At 44.2% G+C, this 23,474-nt stretch overlaps 1 protein-coding gene across 1 annotated transcript in view; it reads left to right on the top strand.

Moving 5' to 3' along the window:
• The window catches only part of LOC121550608 (protein tweety homolog 3), a 55,592-nt gene that overhangs the window by 20,041 nt on the left and 12,077 nt on the right, over nucleotides 1–23,474 (top strand). Inside the window, exons 3-11 of the mRNA XM_041862935.2 lie at nucleotides 4,461–4,572; nucleotides 4,817–5,037; nucleotides 6,547–6,642; nucleotides 12,413–12,485; nucleotides 13,090–13,165; nucleotides 17,390–17,445; nucleotides 18,497–18,589; nucleotides 19,562–19,654; nucleotides 23,188–23,324. Coding sequence (XP_041718869.2) covers nucleotides 4,461–4,572; nucleotides 4,817–5,037; nucleotides 6,547–6,642; nucleotides 12,413–12,485; nucleotides 13,090–13,165; nucleotides 17,390–17,445; nucleotides 18,497–18,589; nucleotides 19,562–19,654; nucleotides 23,188–23,324 — 957 coding nt within the window. The remainder of the gene's footprint in view (nucleotides 1–4,460; nucleotides 4,573–4,816; nucleotides 5,038–6,546; nucleotides 6,643–12,412; nucleotides 12,486–13,089; nucleotides 13,166–17,389; nucleotides 17,446–18,496; nucleotides 18,590–19,561; nucleotides 19,655–23,187; nucleotides 23,325–23,474) is intronic.

Genomic DNA, 23,474 nt, shown 5'->3' with positions numbered 1-23,474 from the left:
AAGAATTTGGCAGTATTTGGGGGGGGGTTGCTGAGGAGTATTTCTGTCTGTAATAAAGCCCTTTTATGGGGAAAAATCCATTCTGATTTGCTGGGCATGGCTCCTATGGCTGCGCCCCCGCCCAGTCATGTGAAATCCATAGATTAGGGCCTAATTTATTTATGACTGATTTCCTTCTTTGAACTCTAACTAAGTAAAATCTTAGAAATTGTTGCATTTTATATTTTTGTTCAGTGTACTTCAATGGGATGGCAAAGTATCACATTGGGGTAATTGCTAAGGACAATATGCCCTTTCACTATCAAAGAGTCGCTCTGTGTCTAGTCCAGTGGGAAACCAGACCAAACTGTTGTCTGTTTCTGAGTGCTTCCCTCCAGAGTCCCTCCCAACCACTGATTTACACGGCTGTCTGGAAGAACGACAGGCGAGTCCACCACAGTCACACAGACAAGCTTTGGAATCCCTTGGTCTCACAAAGGGTCATGTTCTGAGGGGCAGTGACAGATAAGGGAATGAACAATGCTGTCTGTCAAAATAATGGACCTAGAAATCCTAGAAAAACCTTCCTTTTCGATTATGCTGCCCCTTTGTGAGTGATCTCTTAAGACAAAGCTATTGGCCAGAATGGCCGCTCCTGTAGTGTCTGGGGCACAGTCCAGTATTTATGACTGATGAAGGGTTTATCATCTTCCCTCCTCAGTCTCCCTCCATCTGTCTGTGGGATAGGCACTTCCCAGCCTTCTGTTTCAAGGGGCTGTGACCCAGATGGAGGATGGTACCTCTCCCTGAACTGTAATTGCATCTCTGGCTGAATCTGAATGATGGATCTCTCGCCTCCTTGAACCCCCAGTGAGTAATGACAGTCAGCACCTGCTGCTGCCATCACGATGAGCTTCTGGAGTCTCTCTGCTGCCTCTCTGGCCCTGGCCCTCCTGTGAGAAATAATCCATCCACACGATGCAAGTCTCTGCACGCCCAGGCAGCCTAAAAGATTTCTTCAAGACTGCGGGAGTCTTATCAACTCCCATCTATGCTGGTAGGGAGAAGATATTAATCGAAACCTCATTTCGCCCTGCCCTCCTTTCACGGGCTATGAGGGTCTCTCCCCGTTGGGAAGGAGCACAACCCATAATAAGCAGCAGAGGTATCATGAATTGAGCATGACTCTCTGTGCTTCATGCTAATGTATAATTAATGTGGTTTGTGCTAGGGATGGGCACGGTTAATCGATAATCGAATATCCGAACGAATGTTAGTATTCGATTACTTGCGAGTGTACATTTTTTGGCACAAAAAAATGATAGGCCTATTTTAACAATGAAAAAGCTTTGTCTGCATTAACTAAAATGATGCATGATGTGACATTGCTACATACAAGTATATACCATGATAATGTATTTCGGATACATTATCATATTTCAAATGCCCATCCATAGTCTGTGTGCAGGGAAGCCTTGTTGGAAGAGGAGAAAATAAATCCAGTTTGCCATTAATTATATAAACGGTAACCGTAGTAGTGGGTGGTTTGGTAACAGAGACCTGCTGTGATGCCAAAAGTGAATCTTAACTGTCATGCACTTTGATGTGGGTTAATAATCTGCCCATAAAGATTTGTGAGGATGAGGAAACAGCTCCTTCAGCTGTAATTTAGAAAACATGAGTTTTGTGTTGTGGGTTCAGCCCCCAGGCCACCTAAACAATTAAACAGTTTAATCTGTTTCCTCTATTTGTTTAGTACTTCTCAGATTAAGGCATCATTGTCTAGACAGAAGCCCAGCCACGAGTCTCAAGGCGCTGAAATGGAAGTCCTTCTGCTCATCTAGGGACAGACAGATGGACAGACAGCGAACTGTAGACAGTCACTGTCTGTAGCTGGTACATACATGATCAAAGGGGAAATAGGAAAGCAGCCACAAAGGCACAGCAAAATGGCCTCATGGCAAGAAGACAGGAGAAGGAAGGAAGGACGGACAGACAGACAAAAAGGGCCGATAACTTCATATTTTTCAATGTATTTCTGTTCGCCTGCTGACCACATGGGAAAAGAGGCTATGGCTCTTCATGGATCCACCCAAATAAATTATTTAAGGCGGTTTTCTGTGCTGCGCTGCGTTCAAGGACACCTTTTAAGAATCCAACCATCTGCTTTGTGAAGTTTATGTTCAGCAATGTGAAGGTGAAAAAACAAATCTGCCTGGAAACAAAGCCCTATTCTCTCATGTATAATACTATGTAAGTTAATCCTCTGGGATCTGACTGTTAGGCCAGATGTTTGTATATGCATGCAGTCTCAGAGGAGCCATGAGAAAGGGAAGAACAACATGAGAGCAGAGCACAAAGTACTCCCACGCATACAGAAAGTTGAAAATGTCTTACAAATGGAGGACGCCCAAGAGAGAGACACATTAAAAGCTTCCATATCCCCAATAAAGAGTTAATTTATTTCTGAGAGCTTGTGACCTTCTTGCTGACTCAGTTGTGGAATCTTCCTGTTTTTGTCACATCCATTTTAACAATGGGCTTCGCTGAATCCTGTTTTCACTTCTCCTGAGTTGGGTCAGTTCAGAGCCATCTTGTTTGATTCAGCTGAAATCACTGCAGAGCGGTTCACAAAAGCATGGAGACTTGATGAGCATGTGGGCTGCATGACAATTACTCTCTCTCTCTCTCTGTGTGTGTGTGTGTGTGAGTAAAAAACCTGCATGCAGTATTTCAATTCAGTTTGATGCCACATGAATGACAGGCAGTGTAAGTTCATGGTCCAACTGTCATGAAACTTGAGAGAATCTTGATGCATTTTTTACTGAAGGCTCATGATTTGAGGGAGTCCTCACAGTCACATGCCCATCCTCTGTCACTCTGTTAAGTTTTGGCTGCAAAACTTGAGGTTGTCGAGATGAGAGTTGTTGTTGCTGCTTGCACATTTTAGCTGTGTTATTGCATAATTAAAGATTATGGAAATCCCAGGCAATAGCCTAGGAAGCAGAACTGCTTTTCATGTAAATCTGTTTTAGGCTTGACATTGAGTGTGTGATAACATCTCTCTGGTTTGTCTTCAGCCTGCTGTAAACTCACTTTGCTGGTCGATGACAGGGGGATGGAACTCAGGCAGGCATTAGAGATTAGATCTGGACAGATATGTCATTTCTGGCATTGTCTTTTTGAACACCTAAACATAAAGCACTTAAAAAGTCGTGTTATCTGCCTGCTTTGGCAGTCCTGAATCACTGACAGTACAGTAAGAGAAAGAACAACGCTCTGTACATTTCTGTGAAACTGCACAGGGGTGTAGTATGGACGACACAAACCGGATTTAATGTTTTCTAGACACAGAAACTCCTAAACTATCAGGGCGGTCAAAGAGAACACTAAGCCAACAAACTAGTGGGGTTGTTGTGTATTTCATCTCTGGCTGTGTTTCCTGTTCCAAGTTTCCACCACAGTTACCAGTCCCCAGAGGGAGATGTGGCTGGATATCCTTTGGGTGGTGGACCATTCTTGATTCACACGGAAATGAAGACCTAGTGATATCATTGTTGATTCAATTGATTACCCCCTACATGTATTAAGCAACATCTCCCTTGGTCTTCATTTCCTACTGAGTTTCTTGGGTTTCACTGTTGCGCAAAATTGTATTGCATTCTATTCTAAAGGACAACACAGACTTCAAAAGGCCTACTGGTAGCAGTATTTGATAGGTGGCTAGTAAGTTGGAAGTGATGACCACTATAATATTCTGAATGTTTATGCAAGTAATTAGATGATACTTGCATCAGAAATGTAGCGTTGGATATTGCCACCTGTAATGCATTTGATACCACTTGTTTATAGGTTAGCTCATTGCTTCCATTGGTTCCCATGCCTTTCTAGTGCAGTGGTTCCCAACCTTTTTTGGTTACTGTACCACCTGAATTTTGCTCTGCCCGGAGTACCCCTGAAGTACCCCCTCATGTGTATTTTACCAGTAGGCCTATGGTCTCATGAGTCTTCTCAAGTGGATAGGCCAAGTACCCTCAGGGGTCCTAGTACCCCTGGTTGGGAACCACTGGTCTAGCGCTAGCTGGCTGGCAGTAGGTCTTTGTGATTGCCAGGACGGCTCACCCAATAATCTCCGGCCTCCATGAATGGGCAAGGGTTGATCTCCTGTGTCAGTGCAGCCTTTGTCAGCTCTGGTGTGGGGCTCTGGGCATTGCTGACCCATTCCTCTTGGTTGCTATGGACTCTGTATAGAGAGGCTTTCTGCTGGAGCTCAATGCTGCCTGTTCAGTGGGATCTATCCCAGGCAGGGTTGATGCAGGGTTCACACGCCTACCCCCCTCTCTCTCTGTCTCTCTGTGTCTCTCTCTCTCTCTCTCTCTCTCTGTCTCTCTCTCTCTCTCTCTCTGTCTGTCTGTCTGCCGTGCTGTTCCGATCCCTTTTCCTCCTAACCACTTCCTCTCCTCCCCTTTGTCTCCCTTTAGCGCCGGCATTGCTGTTGGTTTCTATGGGAACGGCGAGACCTGTGACGGAGTGAACAGGCTGACGTATTCCCTGCGCCACGCCAACCGCACGGTGGCAGGAGTGCAGAAACTGGTAAGACTCAGAACTCCCGTCGAAATAATGACACCCCAGCAAAATCTCTACTGTCACAGCCATAACATGGGCTGGGCCTACCATTCACAGTTATCATACTGTTGATCACTATAAGGTTCTATGATTCCCCTGCTAACCCCACATAGATACGATATACTATAATAAAGATGATTCATTTTGTCTATCCCCATAAGGAGCGGGTTGTTTGTGACCTTGCGTGTCCCTCCCTGTGCCTACTACCTAGGTATCAGACAGCACGGGGTCCCTGAAGCAGACGGTGGATGGCAGTCTGGGGCAGCTGGAGGGCCAGTACGCCAAGCACACAGACTACCTGTCCATCATCCAGAAGCTGCAGGGCCAGCTGGACGAGCTGGTGAGGCAGATGGTGGAGATCCCTTTCTGGGACAACAGAGAAATCTCCCTGGAGGAGCTGGCCGTCAACATCGAGCTCTACGACTGGTACAGGTGAGAGACTGAGAGACAGGGAGTCTCAATACAGTACATCTCAGGACATAACATTTATATTGTTCACCAAAACCATTACCAGAACTGAGGCTTGTTTTGTTTCATTACTTTGTTCGGCTATTGTAGGTGAATGTAGTTCAGGTTTGTTTTCCTGTCATGTTGTATGATACATTGCTTGTATTTCAAGGTAAGGATTAGTGAGTTGTTATTATTAGCTACATTTGCTGCTGCCTCATTTACATACAGGAGCTCACAGCAACCTCGGTTTAATGGAGTGTGAACAGAACTACACAGCTTCCACTCTGAGAGGAATCCTGCAATACAGGATTAGCAGTTTAAGTGAACAGTACGTCGTCCCTCATAATTACGCCGATGTCGTCCCGCATAATTCTACTGCTAGGCCTTTTAGAGAGAATCATCTCAAAGTTGATACTGTTAGGTTCTAAACGAACCAAGGAAAACTGACGGACGATTAGTAAAGCTCAACCAAGTTTATTCACCCACTGGGTGCCACAGCTGCATAAGACAAAGGCATGTTTCCACCAGCACAAGTATATATACCCCAATTTGGGTGAAGTATCCTCCTTCCCTCTAAACATTACATGTTTATTGCTAGGCAGGAAGTTAAGTGATGCAGGCAATAAACTGTTCCTTCTCCCTTAATGTGACCTGACCTGACCTAATTCCTCACTCCTCACGGATCCACAGCTATCCACCCTTATCAGTGACTGCAACCATGTGATTGCCTCCACCATATACATGCCTCCAACAGATAACCATTAACTTCCGGTGTAGAAACCAGACTATGGCACTCCTCATTTCCATAGGATATTTGATAATTAACAATAACATGTCCTGCATTCCTCTCTCTTCCTCTGTGACATGATTAAGGATATTTCTAGTTTATAAGTCAGAACCCATCAATACTCAGAAAGTGACTAAGCTAATATGAACTTGAACAGACATCAGATTTCTCTGGGAAAACCCCTCAAATGAACCATTTAGTGGGAGGAGATACTGGATGAAACCCAAAACACACAACACAGTCATCCCTCCTCCTGTAACTCGTGTTAACACCCCTGCAGTGTAAGGTAGAGTTTATTCTATATCCTCAGTACATTTCACAGTTGAATAGTTCATCTCTCTCCTGGTGAAACCGTGAAACAACTGGAGTCAACAGTGGAAACACCCTTACAGTTAAATCAGTCTGATTCAGCAGCCGACCCTCGCTGCTGCTTCCTCTTGAGATCTCAAACACTGCCTCTCTCAGCATCTCGCAGGGGAAGTGGACTTCAAATCACATCTCCTTTTTGTTTTGTGTATGTTTAAAGCAATCCCCATGTTTGTATCCTTTTAGATTTCTTTAACAGTACCAATGTGAACTGTACAGTGGTCCTAGATAACTTCTCCTTTTTCTTGCTGTACTGTGCTGCGTTTGTCAGCAGGTGTTGGGGTTTCTTCAGTCAGTTGGTCTATAGTTCTGTTGGGTGTTGTTGTTTTCCACCTCAGGTGGCTGGGCTACTTGGGCCTGCTGTTGTTCAACGTCCTCATCTGCCTGCTGGTGCTGTTTGGCCTCATTCGCAACTCCAAGGGAACGCTTATTGGGTAAGTCCAACCATGTGACCATGTGAGGGAGTGAAACAGTAAGACCAGTGGGGAGGGGGACGATATTCTGCTAGGCCATATATTTATAGCAATTGTCATGCTATTGAATGATTTAAACAAAATTAAAGCCTCCAACGTGTCAAGTTTTATCTCAAGTATCACTTTATTCGCCCGTTGCAAATTACTTTTGACTGTACGCTGAACAACCTTGTCACTGCGATTATGTGAGACGAATTCACGCTTCATAAAGTGTCAGCTAGTCACAGTCCATTTGGAATGTGCATTAAAACTAATCTCTCAGAAAATTCCTCTCGGTCTCAACTCTTGACAACTCTGCAGGTAAGTATGTTAGATCCTTTTTAAAAGGCATCAAGGACACAGGCTTAGCACTGCCTGTCCTCCTCTTCAGTCCCTCCCCTTCTAATTAATGTAATGATCTGTGTCTGTGGATACAGCGGGGTCAGTTTGGGTGTCTCATTGTCATTTGAGTCAGTTCAAGAGCATTAGGCATCATGGTTCCCCCAGGTCCCCCTCTCCTAGCCCTCCTGTCCTGTCATCTCACTCATCGTCAGTGAATCAGACCAAGGTCATTCTCAAGCCCTGCCCAGAGACCAATGAAGGGGTACATCCTCTGACATAATTAACCCTAACTCTCTTTGTGAGGTGAGGGAAACATTATCCCAAGTCCCTGTGGGTGTTTAGGGTTGAAGTCAAGGTTTCCTTTTTTATAGCTCAACAGGGTTGAAGTCAAGGTTTCCTTTTTTATAGCTCAACATTAAACCCTCCAGCATTTTATTTACATCAGTCAAAATGTGTAATAGCCATCATTTGGGGTTAAGGCTAAGCAACTTCCAGTCCAAGGCAATGTTCCCTCAATTTTTTTCCGGCATTGAGCACAATTTTGGTCTGCTGAGAGCAAACTTGAACGTAATGAAAATTCGATGCAACTTCTGGCACGTGTTTACTGTGAAAACTGAGGCTGTACCCGCTTTAAGTTAGTTTTAACAGTGGCCAAGTAGGCTACTGTGGCCAAGTAGGCTAATGTGGCTATATGATCATAATGTAGGCCTACCAGAGTGGCCTACCATAAAAAACAATGGAGAAAATGCATCCCATAACATTTTAACATGGAAATAACTATTGAAATAACTGTTCTATGATACAGCCTACATTCCATGAGACTTTTGAAAACATGCATGGCTTGACATCAACCTGTTTAGCCACTTGTCCTTCAGACAAGGAGGTGACTGAAACTGTTGTTGTATTGTGTTGTTTGATGCAAGAGACCACTTTACAAAATAAAATGCATTATTATTCCTATACCAGTATTCTTATTTCAGAGAATCAGACAAAAGTGTATGCTACCCTCTGCATGTTGGCTACTTAGCTTATTCAAGCCTGTCTTAAAATACAACACTGCCCCTTTAAGCCAGAAAAAAAAGCTCTTTACCTGACTCGCTTTTCAAAGATTTCTAGAAATGTACACGTTTTGTGTAGGGTTGGGAATTGCCAGAGACCTCACAATACGATATTTTCATGGTTAGGTGCCAATACGATATGTATTACGATTCTCACAATTCTATATGTATTAGCGATTCGATACTGTTCTTTTATTGCGACGAATAGGAATTATAGCAAAATGCATAGGAAATGTAGTCATTGATGAGGTTAGAAATAATGATTTTTAATATAAATAATAACGGTGTCCTTCAAACCTTGCTTTCGTCAAAGAATCCTCCATTTACAGCAATTGCAGCCTTGCAGACCTTTGGCATTCTAGTTGTCAATTTGTTGAGGTAATCTGAAGATATTTCACCTCATGCTTCCTGAAGCACCTCCCACAAATTGGATTGGCTTGATGGGCACTTCTTACGTACCATACGGTCAAGCTGCTCCCACAACAGCTCAATAGGGTTGAGATCCGGTGACTGTGCTGGCCACTCCATTATAGACAGAATACCAGCTGACTGCTTCTTCCCTAAATAGTTATTGCATAGTTTGGAGCTGTGCTTTGGGCCATTGTCCTGTTGTAGGAGGAAATTGGCTCCAAATGGAGTGATAGCCTTCCTTCTTCAAGATCCCTTTTACTCTGTACAAATCTCCCACTTTACCACCACCAAAGCACCCCCAGGCCATCACATTGCCTCCACCATGCTTAACAGATGGCATCAAGCACTCCTCCAGCATCATTTCATTTGGTCTGCGTCTCACAAATGTTCTTCTTTGTGATCCGAACACCTCAAACTTCGATTCGTCTGTCCATAACACTTTTTTCCAATCTTCCTCTGTCCAGTGTCTGTGTTCTTTTGGCCATCTTAATCTTTTCTTTTTATTGGCCAGTCTGAGATATGGCTTTTTCTTTGCAACTCTGCCTAGAAGGTCAGCATCCCTGAGTCGCCTCTTTACTGTTGACGTTGAGACTGGTGTTTTGCGGGTAGTATTTAATGAAGCTGCCAGTTGAGGACCTGTGAGGTGTCTGTTTCTCAAACTAGACACTAATGTATTTGTCCTCTTGCTCAGTTGTGCACCGGGGCCTCCCACTCCTCTTTCTATTCTGGTTAAAGCCAGTTTGCGCTGTTCTGTGAAGGGAGTAATACACAGCGTTGTACGAGATTTTCAGTTTCTTGGCAATTTCTCGCATGAAATAGCCTTAATTTCTCAGAACAAGAATAGACTGACGAGTTTCAGAAGAAAGTTATTTGTTTCTGGCCATTTTTATCCTGTAATTGAACCCACAATTGCTGATGCTCCAGATACTCAACTAGTCTCAAGAAGGCCATTTTTATTGCTTCTTTAATCAGCACAACAGTTTTCAGCTGTGCTAACATAATTGCAAAAGGGTTTTCTAATGATCAATTAGCCTTTTAAAATGATAAACTTGGATTAGCAAACACAACGTGCCATTGGATCACAGGACTGATGGTTGCTGATAATGGGCCTCTGTACGCCTATGTAGATATTCCATAAAAAAATCTGCAGTTTCCAGCTACAATAGCCATTTACAACATTAACAATGTCTACACTGTATTTCTGATCAATTTGATGTTATTTTAATGGATAAAAAAATAGCTTTTCTTTCGTAAACAAGGACATTTCTAAGTGACCCCAAACTTTTGAACGGTAGTGTATGTATGTATGTATGTATGTATGTATGTATGTATGTATGTATGTATGTACATACAAATACATAAATATATCCTTTAAAAAAATATATTTCCCTTTATTACTTTCCTACCCCACCACCCCTTCCCTAATTGGAGTAAACTAGTGAACAACCACGCTTAGGCCTCTACTTCCAGCTTATACATTTTATGGACACAGTCAATTTTACAATAATTCTATTTTGTTTGTTTTTACTCCTGAACTTCCTCTACCCTCAACCTCTCCGATCATTTTCATGATGTCCATCCGGTTTTCTTCTATATGCCTTATCTTTCTAACTGTGCTCTTTCACAAAAGCTCTCAACCTATATACAGTGAGGGAAAAAAGTATTTGATCCCCTGCTGATTTTGTACGTTTGCCCACTGACAAAAACATGATCAGTCTATAATTTTAATGGTAGGTTTATTTGAAAAGTGAGAGACAGAATAACAACAAAAAAATCCAGAAAAATGCATGTCAAAAATGTTATAAATTGATTTGCATTTTAATGAGGGAAATAAGTATTTGACCCCTCTGCAAAACATGACTTAGTACTTGGTGGCAAAACCCTTGTTGGCAATCACAGAGGTCAGACATTTCTTGTAGTTGGCCACCAGGTTTGCACACATCTCAGGAGGGATTTTGTTCCACTCCTCTTTGCAGATCTTCTCCAAGTCATTAAGGTTTCGAGGCTGACGTTTGGCAACTCGAACCTTCAGCTCCCTCCACAGATTTTCTGTGGGATTAAGGTCTGGAGACTGGCTAGGCCACTCCAGGAACTTAATGTGCTTCTTCTTGAGCCACTCCTTTGTTGCCTTGGCCGTGTGTTTTGGGTCATTGTCATGCTGGAATACCCATCCACGACCCATTTTCAATGCCCTGGCTGAGGGAAGGAGGTTCTTACCCAAGATTTGACGGTACATGGCCCGGTCCATCGTCCCTTTGATGCGGTGAAGTTGTCCTGTCCCCTTAGCAGAAAAACACCCCCAAAGCATAATGTTTCCAACTCCATGTTTGACGGTGGGGATGGTGTTCTTGGGGTCATAGGCAGTATTCCTCCTCCTCCAAACACGGCGAGTTGAGTTGATGCCAAAGAGCTCGATTTTGGTCTCATCTGACCACAACACTTTCACCCAGTTCTCCTCTGAATCATTCAGATGTTCATTGGCAAACTTCAGACGGCCCTGTATATGTGCTTTCCTGAGCAGGGGGACCTGGCGGGCGCTGCAGGATTTCAGTCCTTCACGGCGTAGTGAGTTACCAATTGTTTTCTTGGTGACTATGGTCCCAGCTGCCTTGAGATCATTGACAAGATCCTCCCGTGTAGTTCTGGGCTGATTCCTCACCGTTCTCATGATCATTGCAACTCCACGAGGTGAGATCTTGCATGGAGCCGAGGGAGATTGACAGTTATTTTGTGTTTCTTCCATTTGCGAATAACCGTACCAACTGTTGTCACCTTCTCACCAAGCTGCTTGGCGATGGTCTTGTAGCCCACTCCAGCCTTGTGTTGTAGGTCTACAATCTTGTCCCTGACATCCTTGGAGAGCTCTTTGGTCTTGGCCATGGTGGAGAGTTTGGAATCTGATTGATTGATTGCTTCTGTGGACAGGTGTCTTTTATACAGGTAACAAACTGAGATTAGGAGCACTCCCTTTAAGAGTGTGCTCCTAATATCAGCTCGTTACCTGTATAAAAGACACCTGGGAGCCAGAAATCTTTCTGATTGAGAGGGGGTCAAATACTTATTTCCCTCATTAAAATGCATTAAAAAAAAAAAAATCCCTCACTGTAGACCTAATTAAGTTTGAGTTTTCTCTCTCCTCACTTTTCTTAGACAATTAAGGCAAGGGCTGTTTTCTCGTCTCCTAACTCCACTGCTGCCTCCACCGCATTGTTTTCAACACCAATATGCTGGTTAACTTTGATATTATGCACATAGCAACATGGTCTAGGAAAAGGTGCCAATTCAACAGCGCACTGATGTGTTTCAGAAACACGGACAGCGACCGCTATCCAACGCAGAAGAAAGCGCATTTGTTATAAAATAATAATATTTGTATTAATGTTGCACCATTGTTCTTACGTAATATAACCATATACAATTTCAGTTGCACATCTTAGAGTGATGGACTGTGCCATCCCCACGGCCTCCAGAATGGATCAGTCCACTCAGACAGGTGCGAGTCAGACAGGAGTCTTGTACACATTATTTTATTATATATATTTTTGCTACTACTCGACTAAAGAAATCTCGGTCGACCAACAGCCTATCAACCAAACAGTCGACCAGTCGACTAAATGGGGTCAGCCCTAAAATGTGCACGCGGATACATGCAGTTCTTCACTTTCATCTCAAAACAAGCGCATCTACTCGCGACTGCTCGTGCCTGCTAATGCAATAGAATCCTCCTCCGATGCGCTCTGCCTAGAACAAAATCTCCGAGAAACGGGCTAATATTATGTTGATTCGATCCCAATTCCCACAGTAGAGGGAAACGTTGATAGTGTAAACTAACGGGGTGAAACTGTAGTGAAGTTCAGTGTTGTGCGTCTCTGCGGGGGCTGATATTTCTCCTGTTCTAACCTCTCTCCTCCCTCCCTCTCTCTCTCTCTCTCCGTCCCCAGAGTGTGTCTTCTGAGCATGCTGGCTCTGGTTATCAGCTGGGCCTCCCTGGGTCTGGAGTTGGCTGTTTCTGCCGTGAGTATCTCCATGGGAACATGGCTCTATATATCTATGTTGAGTCTGGAACCCAGAGCTCAGTCCCAGTAGTGTGGGAGTTAGAACCTGTACAACCTTTACCTGAATCACTGCGCTGGGCCAGCTGACACTGAACAAAATAGAATGTTTGGCATAAGGTACTATTATCAGTATGAGTCATGAAGTTAGGTTTGTTAACACTTGCTAAGTTTATCTAGGGATAATTGCGAGGCAGACTAGCTACTACAGTTTATAGCTGGTTCAGTGTGACGTTCAGTGTGCCGTTCATTGTGCGCAGCATGCCTTTATCAAATATATAGGACCCAGTGGGATCTGTCTTTATGCAAATCCCCCTCCCACACCATTTAAAATGGATAATTCCCTCCCCTGCATATGAATCAGAGATGACCCCCTGCCTCGTCTTCCTTCCGTAACACGGTGGTGCCTATGATATTTATTACCTCCAGATGGAGACTGATTATCCTACAGACTAAACATTCTCATGATTCTAAATACTGTGGTGTTGTGAAATGTCCTGTTGTGCTTCTGACTGTTTGGGTATGTTTTTCAGATTGTGTGAATGTGTTTTGCTCGCTCTTTGCAGACTTCCAGTGACTTCTGCGTTGCTCCTGACATGTTTGTCACCCAAATGACAGAACAGTATGGAGTGCTCAATAAAGGTAAAGATTCATTAAGAGACTTGTCATGTTTATTGTGAGATCAATCATAAAGTGAAATACAGACATTGCGCTGTATGAGACTCACGTCTAACTCTACTTTTAACAGTTGTTTTGTGCAAGAATTCTGAGAGGCAAGTTTTTGTTAGAGATGTCTCACAGTCACATAAGCTTTCATATCCTGTTTGTTTTGGAGGAGAACCGTCTGCTGACTATGAATCTCTTCAACTTGACAGAACACTACAACAGTTGTAGAAAATCGTCGTAGGGGAAATGCATAACACCAATGACAAGTCTGGCTCTAACACTGTCTGTTTGTTTGTGATAAAATATGAGTGTTTCTTTTGTCGAGGGATACTCTCATCTGGAGGATGTTTTGATAGCTCTGAGAAATTATTGATTTGGATTCATTCTCATCAGTAGCATGCACACTGAGATATGATGCAGAAATAATGACAGAGCAACGACACAAATGCCAAAAGCGCTTTAATATGTGCCAGACAAGCCCAATCACTGTGATGCTCAATCGATCCCCCATCCCACCCTGGGGAGATATATAAACCTGTTTCTATTCTCTGGCAAGCGGTAAAATGTATTGCTTTCAGATTTATGGACCTGGGCTAGAGTGCATGAGCTACCTCCTCAAACCTGTAATAGGACTCAATAAATTACCCCCAGAGCATCTGTCGCCGGGCAGACAAGCCATGGGTGACGGGCTGCGCTGCATTTTAAGTGTCCAATGCGGCCCGTGGAGTAATTGGCCAATCTGGTCCCATGATGAGGTGAAAGAGGTCTGAGAGGAGAGGGATAGAGCCCGGAGTGTGTGAATGAGATAAGACCAGTGGAGGAGGGGGGTGAGGAGAGACATGCTATGGTGGAGGAGGCAGGCAGGCAGAGTGTTTGAGTGAGGGTGTGTGTGTTTGTTCCTTCTGTAGTCGACGTATCTGTGGAAAAGTACTGCATAATTTAACACAGTCACCAGTAGGGCTGGGAATTGCCAGGGACCTCACGATACGATATCATCATGATACTTAGGTGCCTTGCGATTTTCACAATTCTCACAAGGGAGCCATGAGAAAACAAGTTTTGATCAGTCATGGAAATAAAAGTGCTGAAAACAAATTGGCTCACTATTTCACAAAATAAGAAGCTATGAAGGAAACATTTTGTGTTTTGGTGTAGGTACAGCCAACTAGCACAAAAATAATATTGCGATATTGTCAAAACCATACAATATATCGTCAGAAATACCCTAATATGTAACTGTATCGATTAACAATTTTCCCCCATCACTAGTGCCCAGTTAGTCATCCTCTCTCTAAATCACCACTCCAGCTTTCACTCTCCATTGTCAAGTAGTTGCTGGGTAGAATAGAGCTCTCTACCCTCTCATTGTGAAGCCCTCTCTGCCTACTCTCAATAGGAATACTAGAGGAGGAACTCTAGTAAAGAAAGCCTACATTAACTGTAGATCCTGATTGGTGTAACTATTGTTGTTAAGACTCATTTGACCTATGTGCATCATCTCCTCCTCAGTACAGTAGCTTCCTCCACTGCCTTGAGGCTGGAATCAGGCAACCAGGGGTGTTTGTGTGTTCTATTTTCCTTGCATGTTAACATGCCTGTGTGTTTATCAGCAGCAATGTAAATTATGTAATGACAATATAAGGTGGTTTAGACTTACAAGGGAGCTGAACATTTATGTGACATTGCAAACTTTAAAATGTAAATTATTACGCTAGTGGTAATATGACTCTATAAATATATATATTTTTTTTTTTTCTCTCTCTCTTCAACATGGTGTCCAGTACATGTTTGTGACCCCTAAGAATGGCCTTGCCTTCCACCCCTAGGTTGTCTTGATCTACAATGGCAGCCTTTTCATTACCTTTATTCCATTCTGTCCTTATTTCATACCTGCCGTCCTGGACAAGCCATTACTGTTTATTTTGCCCTGGTAAACAAACGCCACAGACTATACCTCACTCTGTAGCACTGAGGTCTCTCTGTGGATAATTTCAACAGCTCTGTTGCCATTCTTAATCTTATCTGTTGTTCCTCACTGGCCGTAATATGTATATCTTTACTGCCCTGTCCTAGCCCCGACAGAAAGGCTGTTCTTTACTGCCCTGTCCTTGCCCCGACAGAAAGGCTGTTCTTTACTGCCCTGTCCTAGCCCCGACAGAAAGGCTGTTCTTTACTGCCCTGTCCTAGCGCCCGACAGAAAGGCTGTTCTTTACTGCCCTGTCCTAGCGCCCGACAGAAAGGCTGTTCTTTACTGCCCTGTCCTAGCCCCGACAGAAAGGCTGTTCTTTACTGCCCTGTCCTAGCCCCGACAGAAAGGCTGTTCTTTACTGCCCTGTCCTAGCCCCGACAGAAAGGCTGTTCTTTACTGCCCTGTCCTAGCCCCGACAGAAAGGCTGTTCTTTACTGCCCTGTCCTAGCCCTGACAGAAAGGCTGTTCTTTACTGCCCTGTCCTAGCCCCGACAGAAAGGCTGTTCTTTACTGCCCTGTCCTAGCCCCGACAGAAAGGCTGTTCTTTACTGCCCTGTCCTAGCCCCGACAGAAAGGCTGTTCTTTACTGCCCTGTCCTAGCCCCGACAGAAAGGCTGTTCTTTACTGCCCTGTCCTAGCGCCGACAGAAAGGCTGTTCTTTACTGCCCTGTCCTAGCGCCGACAGAAAGGCTGTTCTTTACTGCCCTGTCCTAGCCCCGACAGAAAGGCTGTTCTTTACTGCCCTGTCCTAGCCCCGACAGAAAGGCTGTTCTTTACTGCCCTGTCCTAGCCCCGACAGAAAGGCTGTTCTTTACTGCCCTGTCCTAGCCCCCGACAGAAAGGCTGTTCTTTACTGCCCTGTCCTAGCGCCGACAGAAAGGCTGTTCTTTACTGCCCTGTCCTAGCCCCGACAGAAAGGCTGTTCTTTACTGCCCTGTCCTAGCCCCGACAGAAAGGCTGTTCTTTACTTCCCTGTCCTAGCCCCGACAGAAAGGCTGTTCTTTACTGCCCTGTCCTAGCCCCGACAGAAAGGCTGTTCTATTCTCCTGTTATCTGCTTAATGTTTCGGCCATTGTTTCTCTTTTACATCACTCTGACATTTTAGTAGTAAAATCCTGAACCCAATTATTGCAGCTCCAACAAAGAGAAGTTATGAGTTTGTCATCTCTGACTGGCTGCTTTAAACACTTACAAGCCGTAAATGAGAGGTCTTCCATTCAGCCTGTTGTATATGGCCATCCAATGATATAATTGAATGAGCAGTTCATTTCCCAGTCATAATTACACTGTTTATGAGACTCACAGGGAGGGAGCTCAGCTCAGCTTCGAGTAGCTACGGCAGATGTGAACTGGCCCATCCATAACCAGAGCAGACTGCTGCTGTTCTCTCTACCACTCACTGTGCATGTGCGTGCGCGCAAGATAGATGGGAGGTTTCCGAGAGAAATGGAAAAGCACACTTTGGAACCAGTTGACAGCTCTGCGGAATCCTCACAGAGAATTGTAATGTCTGGAACCCACTTGACTTTGTGGGAGTCAGTGGACGTTACAGACCAGTGTGGCGTAAGGGATAGGGTGCCATGTGTTGTGTTGGTGGTGTTGGTGATATTCTCTCTGATTAATGCTGGGGACCAGAAGGAGAGGCACTCTGATTCAAGCCTGTGCCATGGTGTGCTATGTTTGAGTCACGCACTCCCAAATATCATTATTTATTAAATTGTATGTGGGTGGGTGTGTGTGTGTGGGTGAGAATACGTGCCTCCTTCTTACACCATGCCAGATTGAGTTCCCTAAAGCAGGATACTATTAATCCTACTGGCACAGTGTGCCTGACCGTGCTGCTAGCTAACTCATTAACCCAATCTCTGTCCGTCTCTGTCTCTGGGGAAGCTGACCTGAGATGATACCACAGCACTGTAGGTTATGGGGTTCAACACCTGACATTCAAGTAGACTGGGCACTGCTTCAGGCAGTGGCATATAAAGGCTATGGGATGTCAAGGTCAGTAAGTCATCATGGTGGCAAATGAGACCTCCACTGAAGCTTCTAAAGGACCTGGTTTCATGGGTGAAATGGTTGGAGAAAACCTTATGTCCTCTGTGAGAATGGGTTAATGCAATTCGCCTTACTGAACAATTGACTGTCACTGTACTATAACGAACTACACTGAGATTGTCTGCAGTACTGCTCACATCATCTGATCCAGTCCTCCTGTATGTGTTTTTCCACAGACATTCTGCAGTACTACATGAGATGCAGTGTGGACCAAACCAACCCATTCCAACAGGTAGGCTACTTCAAACTAACTTTTACTGGCCATCATATTTTCAGTAGCAAAGAGCTTTGATATTGGCGTCACAGACACCAAGGATGTGTTGGTTTTATAATATGTTTAGTATTCATATCATCTATTTCAGTAGACAGTATATGCGTGAATCAGGCTGATATGTAACTTTGATGCAGGCCATCATTTATCTGGTCTAATGAGGCTGAACAGTGAGATGACTCTCATCTAGCTAATGCATCTCACTGCATACAGTGCATTCGGAAAGTATTCAGACCCCTTGACCTTTTCCCAAAAAATTTACGATACAGCCTTATTCTAAAATGGAAATATCACATTTACATAAGTATTCAGACCCTTTACTCAGTACTTTGTTGAAGCACCTTTAGCAGTGATTACAGCCTCGAGTCTTCTTTGGTATGACGCTAAAAGCTTGGCACACCTGTATTTGGGGAGTTTCTCCCATTCTTCTCTGCAGAGCCTCTCAAGCTCGGTCAGGTTGGATGGGGAGCGTCGCTGCACAGCTATTTTCAGGTCTCTCCAGAGATGTTCGATCATGTTCAAGTCTGGGCTCTGGATGGGCCACTCAAGGACATGTCAGCTTTTCATGGAGGTTTAAATGTAGAACTGCGAAACGGCCACTAAGGCAATTGCCAGTGTGAAATATGAATGTGATTTGAAGACCCTACCCTAAGACCCTTTCCATGACTTGCTTTTAATGGACTGTAGTTGTTTTTTCTCTTCTCATGAATTGATCAAATGGCTTAGTGCAGGACAAGCCCAGGCTTAGCTATCACAGGTACATCTGAAAGAAAAAGGTTTGATACATAATGCATGCCATTTATCTCACAGGTACAGGGTGTCAATGTACCGACATTAGGTTGAGTGTAAAGGGACATATTTGGCTATCAGAAAGGACTAGTTTTCGCTAGCAGGGGGTTTAGATTTTCTGTGTAAGGGTCAGGTGAGGTTTCTCATGAAGACATTGAACAAGTAGTGTAGTACTCAAGGCAATGTCTGATTCAGACGGTTGTGTTTTCCTCTTGTGTTGTAGAAGTTGTCCGGGAGCCACAAAGCCTTAGTGGAGATGCAGGACGACGTGTCTGAACTGCTCCGCTCGGCCACCAGAGAGTACCCCCAAACTAAGGTGAGTGTCCTGACTCTTGCGATCTATCACTTTACTTCCTGCTGTGAATGCCACCTCCCAGTGTACTTATATTACAGTATACCTGCTGGCTCATTCACTCTACACAAACACACCCTGCCTTCCCCCTGGTCTGGCTACACTGGCTGTACTATTGTAGCAATTCTAAGGGTTGAATGGAACCAAAGGACCAACAGGCAGAGAGAGAGGAGATGACACCTGGCCATAAAAGTCTGCTGACACGTCATCTTTGCATTATGCTCATGTTACTTTCACTGGCCTCCTGTACAGCCCTGTGTTGTATTATCCAGCGATGATCCTTCCACTGTGTACACAGAGGAACAAATGATGCCTGACATTTGGGACGTGTTGGAAAATAGAGGCATGCAGGCAGGCAGGCATACTTCAGTGGCACAGTGAAGAGAGAAAATGCTGAGTTCATGGAAACGTTTCACGTACTGTAGGGCTATCAGAGATGTATAACTCTGCCAACACTCAACAGCCCTCATGTCCTATTTAGTCATTTTAAAATGCAACTCTGGACAAACGCTGTTCTCTACCGACCGTTACATCCATAAGAAAATGTAATCCGAACGTAGTTTGTTATTACTCCTCGTGCAGACAGACTGCGGTATAGCCTAAATTTGTGAATCGGAGGAAGTACCTTTGTTTGTTTTAATGGAATGTGGCGCGCACCATTAAAACTCTGGAGTCTGTCTGCAAGCGGCGTCAGGGTTGCTGACTCTGTTTTGGTTTGGGAGTTTTCTCAAAGTTTCGCCAATTCTACTTTTGTTGACCTCATACAAACCTTCTTTACTAGTTTAAGTAGGACACCTAAATAAGTACTCCAAGTATCTCTCTCATACACACACACGCTCACTGAGACAGTGGTCTGGCCTAATTTACTGTGTTAAATGGAGACCTGGCCCTGTTTTTAAACTGTGTGTGGTGTGTGTGTGTGTGTGTGTCTTGCAGGGGAATCTAGAACAGATCCAGGGGGTACTGAACACCACAGAGATTGGCCTGCATCAGCTCACTGCCCTGGTGGACTGCCGCAGCCTGCACATGGTGAGCTGCCTCCCTGCCTGGGACTACAGGGGAACCATGGCTAACATCCTTACTCCACAGGGGGTGTTTGTATGGTCTCTGTGTTGTATGTTCATGGTCTACATGTGTACATATCCCTCTCTGTGATGTGATTTTAGCATGTACAGTACATTCAGTGCACGTCTAGTCCGATGATGTTTGCAGATGTGTATGCGAGCTGTGTAAACGGTCCAGTGAGCCCGTTGCATGACTTGCAGTTGGCTTTCCCTCTGCCTGTGTGGTGGAGAGGACCACGTTCACAGTTCACACTCCTGTGCACGTGCATCTGTGCACCACTCAGCTGAGCTCAACTCTGCTCCACTGCTCTTGGTTCAGCCCTGTATTCAGCCCCGCTCTGCTCCTCTCTGCCTGCAGGGCACCCGCCGCCCTGGGCTGGGCAGCATATCTCTATGATCTGTAGTAGCAGCCCTCCCTGACAGCTCTTCACATCCTCCCCTGTTAACCCCTATGTGGCCAGGCCCACTGTCACACTCAGAACCCTGCCTGGGTCTCACTGTTCCTACTGTCACTCCCACTTTCATCCCCACCACTCACAGCCCTCACCGCAGAGGGCAGGAGAACCTGAGCCAATCAACCAGTAGCCCAGGAGCTCACATTCTGCCTATACCAGGGCCACTTTCAGTAGGCAAACGTTGTGTAATGTTGCAGATCGAAATGTCATGACATGAATAGAGCTGATGTAATGTGTTCTTCTACAGAGAGGGATGTTTGTTCTGCATCATATATTTCTTTCTGAACATTGTGCTGAGCATGACCCAGGAGGATGCCGTAACACGTCTGCTACTACATCACATGTAAACATGCTATACCTAGAAGGAACAACCAAGAGGTCTCTCAATGCAAATGCAGGAAGCAGAAGCGCCCATCATTAAAGGTTTTCTTTAAAAGCTGGACTATATTATTCCCCATTTACTCTGTGCTTTTGTCATGTTGAATAGCTCTCCTGGGTAATGCACATATTGTCGAGCTACTTCCTCTCAATAATGACTGTAATTTGCATGGCTCTGAAGCAAGGCACAGGAAAAGCACCGTCTTGGCCTGCTTTCACTCCTCGACACGAGGTTGAGTTAGGGGGAGATGTGTCATTAAATAGTAACCTTCCTCTTCCAGCATGTGTAGCATGTGTGTCAGACAGAGCACTGCGTACAGGAACCCTGTGTAGCAAACAGACAGGCAATATGAAGCATCTGTTTGGTAGGTTAGTTGTATTTTAATGACATGATGTGGACGTCTAGCCTGTGCACTAGTTGTCATAGATACAGTTGAAGTCAGAAGTTTACATACACCTTAGCCAAATACATTTAAACTCAGTTTTTCACAATTCCTGACATTTAATCCTACTAAAAATTCCCTGTCTTAGGTCAGTTAGGATCACCACTTTATTTTAAGAATGTGAAATGTCAGAATAATAGTGGTCAGAAGTTTACATACACTCAATTAATGTTCTATAGGATTGAGGTCAGGGCTTTGTGATGGCCACTCCAATACCTTGACTTTGTTGTCCTTAAGCCATTTTGCCACAACTTTGGAAGTATGCTTGGGGTCATTGTCCATTTGGAAGACCCATTTGCAACCAAGCTTTAACTTCCTGACTGATGTCTTGAGATGTTGCTTCAATATATCCACATAATTTTCCTTCCTCATGATGCAATCTATTTTGTGAAGTGCACCAGTCCCTCCTGCAGCAAGGCACCCCCACAGCATGATGCTGCCACCCCGTGCTTCACGGTTGGGATGGTGTTCTTCGGCTTGCAAGCACCCCCTTTTTCCTCCAAAGATAACGATGGTCATTATGGCCAAACAGTTATAATTTTGTTTAATCAGACCAGAGGACATTTCTCCAAAAAGTACGATCTTTGTCCCCATGTGCAGTTGCAAACCGTAGTCTGGCTTTTTTATGGCGGTTTTGGAGCAGTGGCTTCTTCCTTGCTGAGCGGCCTTTCAGGTTATGTCGATATAGGACTCATTTTACTGTAGATACTTTTGTACCTGTTTCTTCCAGCATCTTCACAAGGTCCTTTGCTGTTGTTCTGGGATTGATTTGCACTTTTCGCACCAAAGTACGTTCATCTCTAGGAGACAGAACATGTCTCCTTCCTGAGCGGTATGACGGCTGCGTGGTCCCATGGTGTTTATACTTGCGTACTATTGTTTGTACAGATGAACGTGGTACCTTCAGGCGTTTGGAAATTGCTCCCAAGGATGAACCAGACTTGTGGAGGTCTACAATCTTTTTTCTGAGGTATTGGCTGATTTCTTTTGATTTTCCCATGATGTCAAGCAAAGAGGCACTGAGTTTGAAGGTAGGCCTTGAAATACATCCACAGGTACACCTCCAATTGACTCAAATGATGTCAATTAGCCTATCAGAAGCTTCTAAAGCCATGACATCATTTTCTGGAATTTTCCAAGCTGTTTAAAGGCACAGTCAACTTAGTGTATGTAAACTTCTGACCCACTGGAATTATGATACAGTGAATTATAAGTGAAATAATCTGTCTGTAAACAATTGTTGGAAAAATGACTTGTGTCATGCCCAAAGTAGATGTCCTAACCGACTTGCCAAAACTATAGTTTGTTAACAAGAAATGTGTGTAGTGGTTGAAAAATGAGTTTTAATGACTCCAACCTAAGTGTATGTAAACTTCCGACTTCAACTGCACATGCATATGACATGACAATGAACCAGACAGTAGTGATGGGAGGAAAGATCGATATAGTAACATATCGGGGTGTTATTGTTGACGATATATTGCATAGTTTTGACAATATCGCAATAATAGTTTTGCGCTAGTTGGCTGTACCTGCACCAAAACTCCAGTATTTGTCCTTCATAGTTTGTTCTCCATCTTCTTTTTAAATAGGGAGCCAATTGGTTTTCGGCACTTTTATTTCCGTGACTGATCAAAACTCATTTTGCAGCAGCAATATTTTTGGATGATCAAATCGCAATAAAATCACAGTATCGAATCGCAGTACATATAGAATCGCAGTACATATGGTATCGGCACCTAAGTATCGCCCTACAGATCTGTGACCATGTAAGTGGTTTTTTATCCAGGCATTGCAACACTTCACATTTGCACATGCACAATTGCATCAATGTCCTGTCATACAGGCCTACTGTGCATGTAATAATAATAATAATAATATGCCATTTAGCAGACGGTTTTATCCAAAGCGACTTACAGTCATGCGTGCATACATTTTTGTGTATTGGTGGTCCCGGGGATCGAACCCAAGGAGAAATGTATGTATGTATGTATGTATGTATGTATGTATGTATGTATGTATGTATGTATGTGTGTGTGTGTGTGTGTGTGTGTGTGTGTGTGTGTGTGTGTGTGTGTGTGTGTGTGTGTGTGTGTGTGTGTCTGTGTGTCTGTGTGTCTGTGTGTCTGTGTGTCTGTGTGTCTGTGTGTCTGTGTGTCTGTGTGTCTGTGTGTCTGTGTGTCTGTGTGTGTTATTAACTGTGTTGCTGTGTTGTGTTCCAGGACTATGTCCAGGCTATAACAGGGTTGTGTTATGATGGACTAGAGGGCCTGATCTACCTGGTGTTCTTCTCCTTCGTCACGGCTCTCATGTTCAGCTCCATCGTCTGCAGCGTGCCTCACACCTGGAACAACAAGAGGTAAGAACCCATCTCCCATACACACCACTATCCTCCAGTACCACATACAGTCAGTCCAATTGGACCTCAATGCTATTTCTGTTTCTCTGTTAGTGTTCCATGTCTATGAGCAAAATGGTTCAGAAAATAAAGGATGTTTTAGGTATTTCA

The sequence above is a fragment of the Coregonus clupeaformis genome, chromosome 35, assembly GCF_020615455.1.
Source record: "Coregonus clupeaformis isolate EN_2021a chromosome 35, ASM2061545v1, whole genome shotgun sequence".
In the NCBI taxonomy this organism is placed as follows: domain Eukaryota; kingdom Metazoa; phylum Chordata; class Actinopteri; order Salmoniformes; family Salmonidae; genus Coregonus; species Coregonus clupeaformis.
The sequence above is the reverse complement of the archived record's forward strand: the minus strand, read 5'-3'. Positions and strand labels throughout refer to the sequence as shown.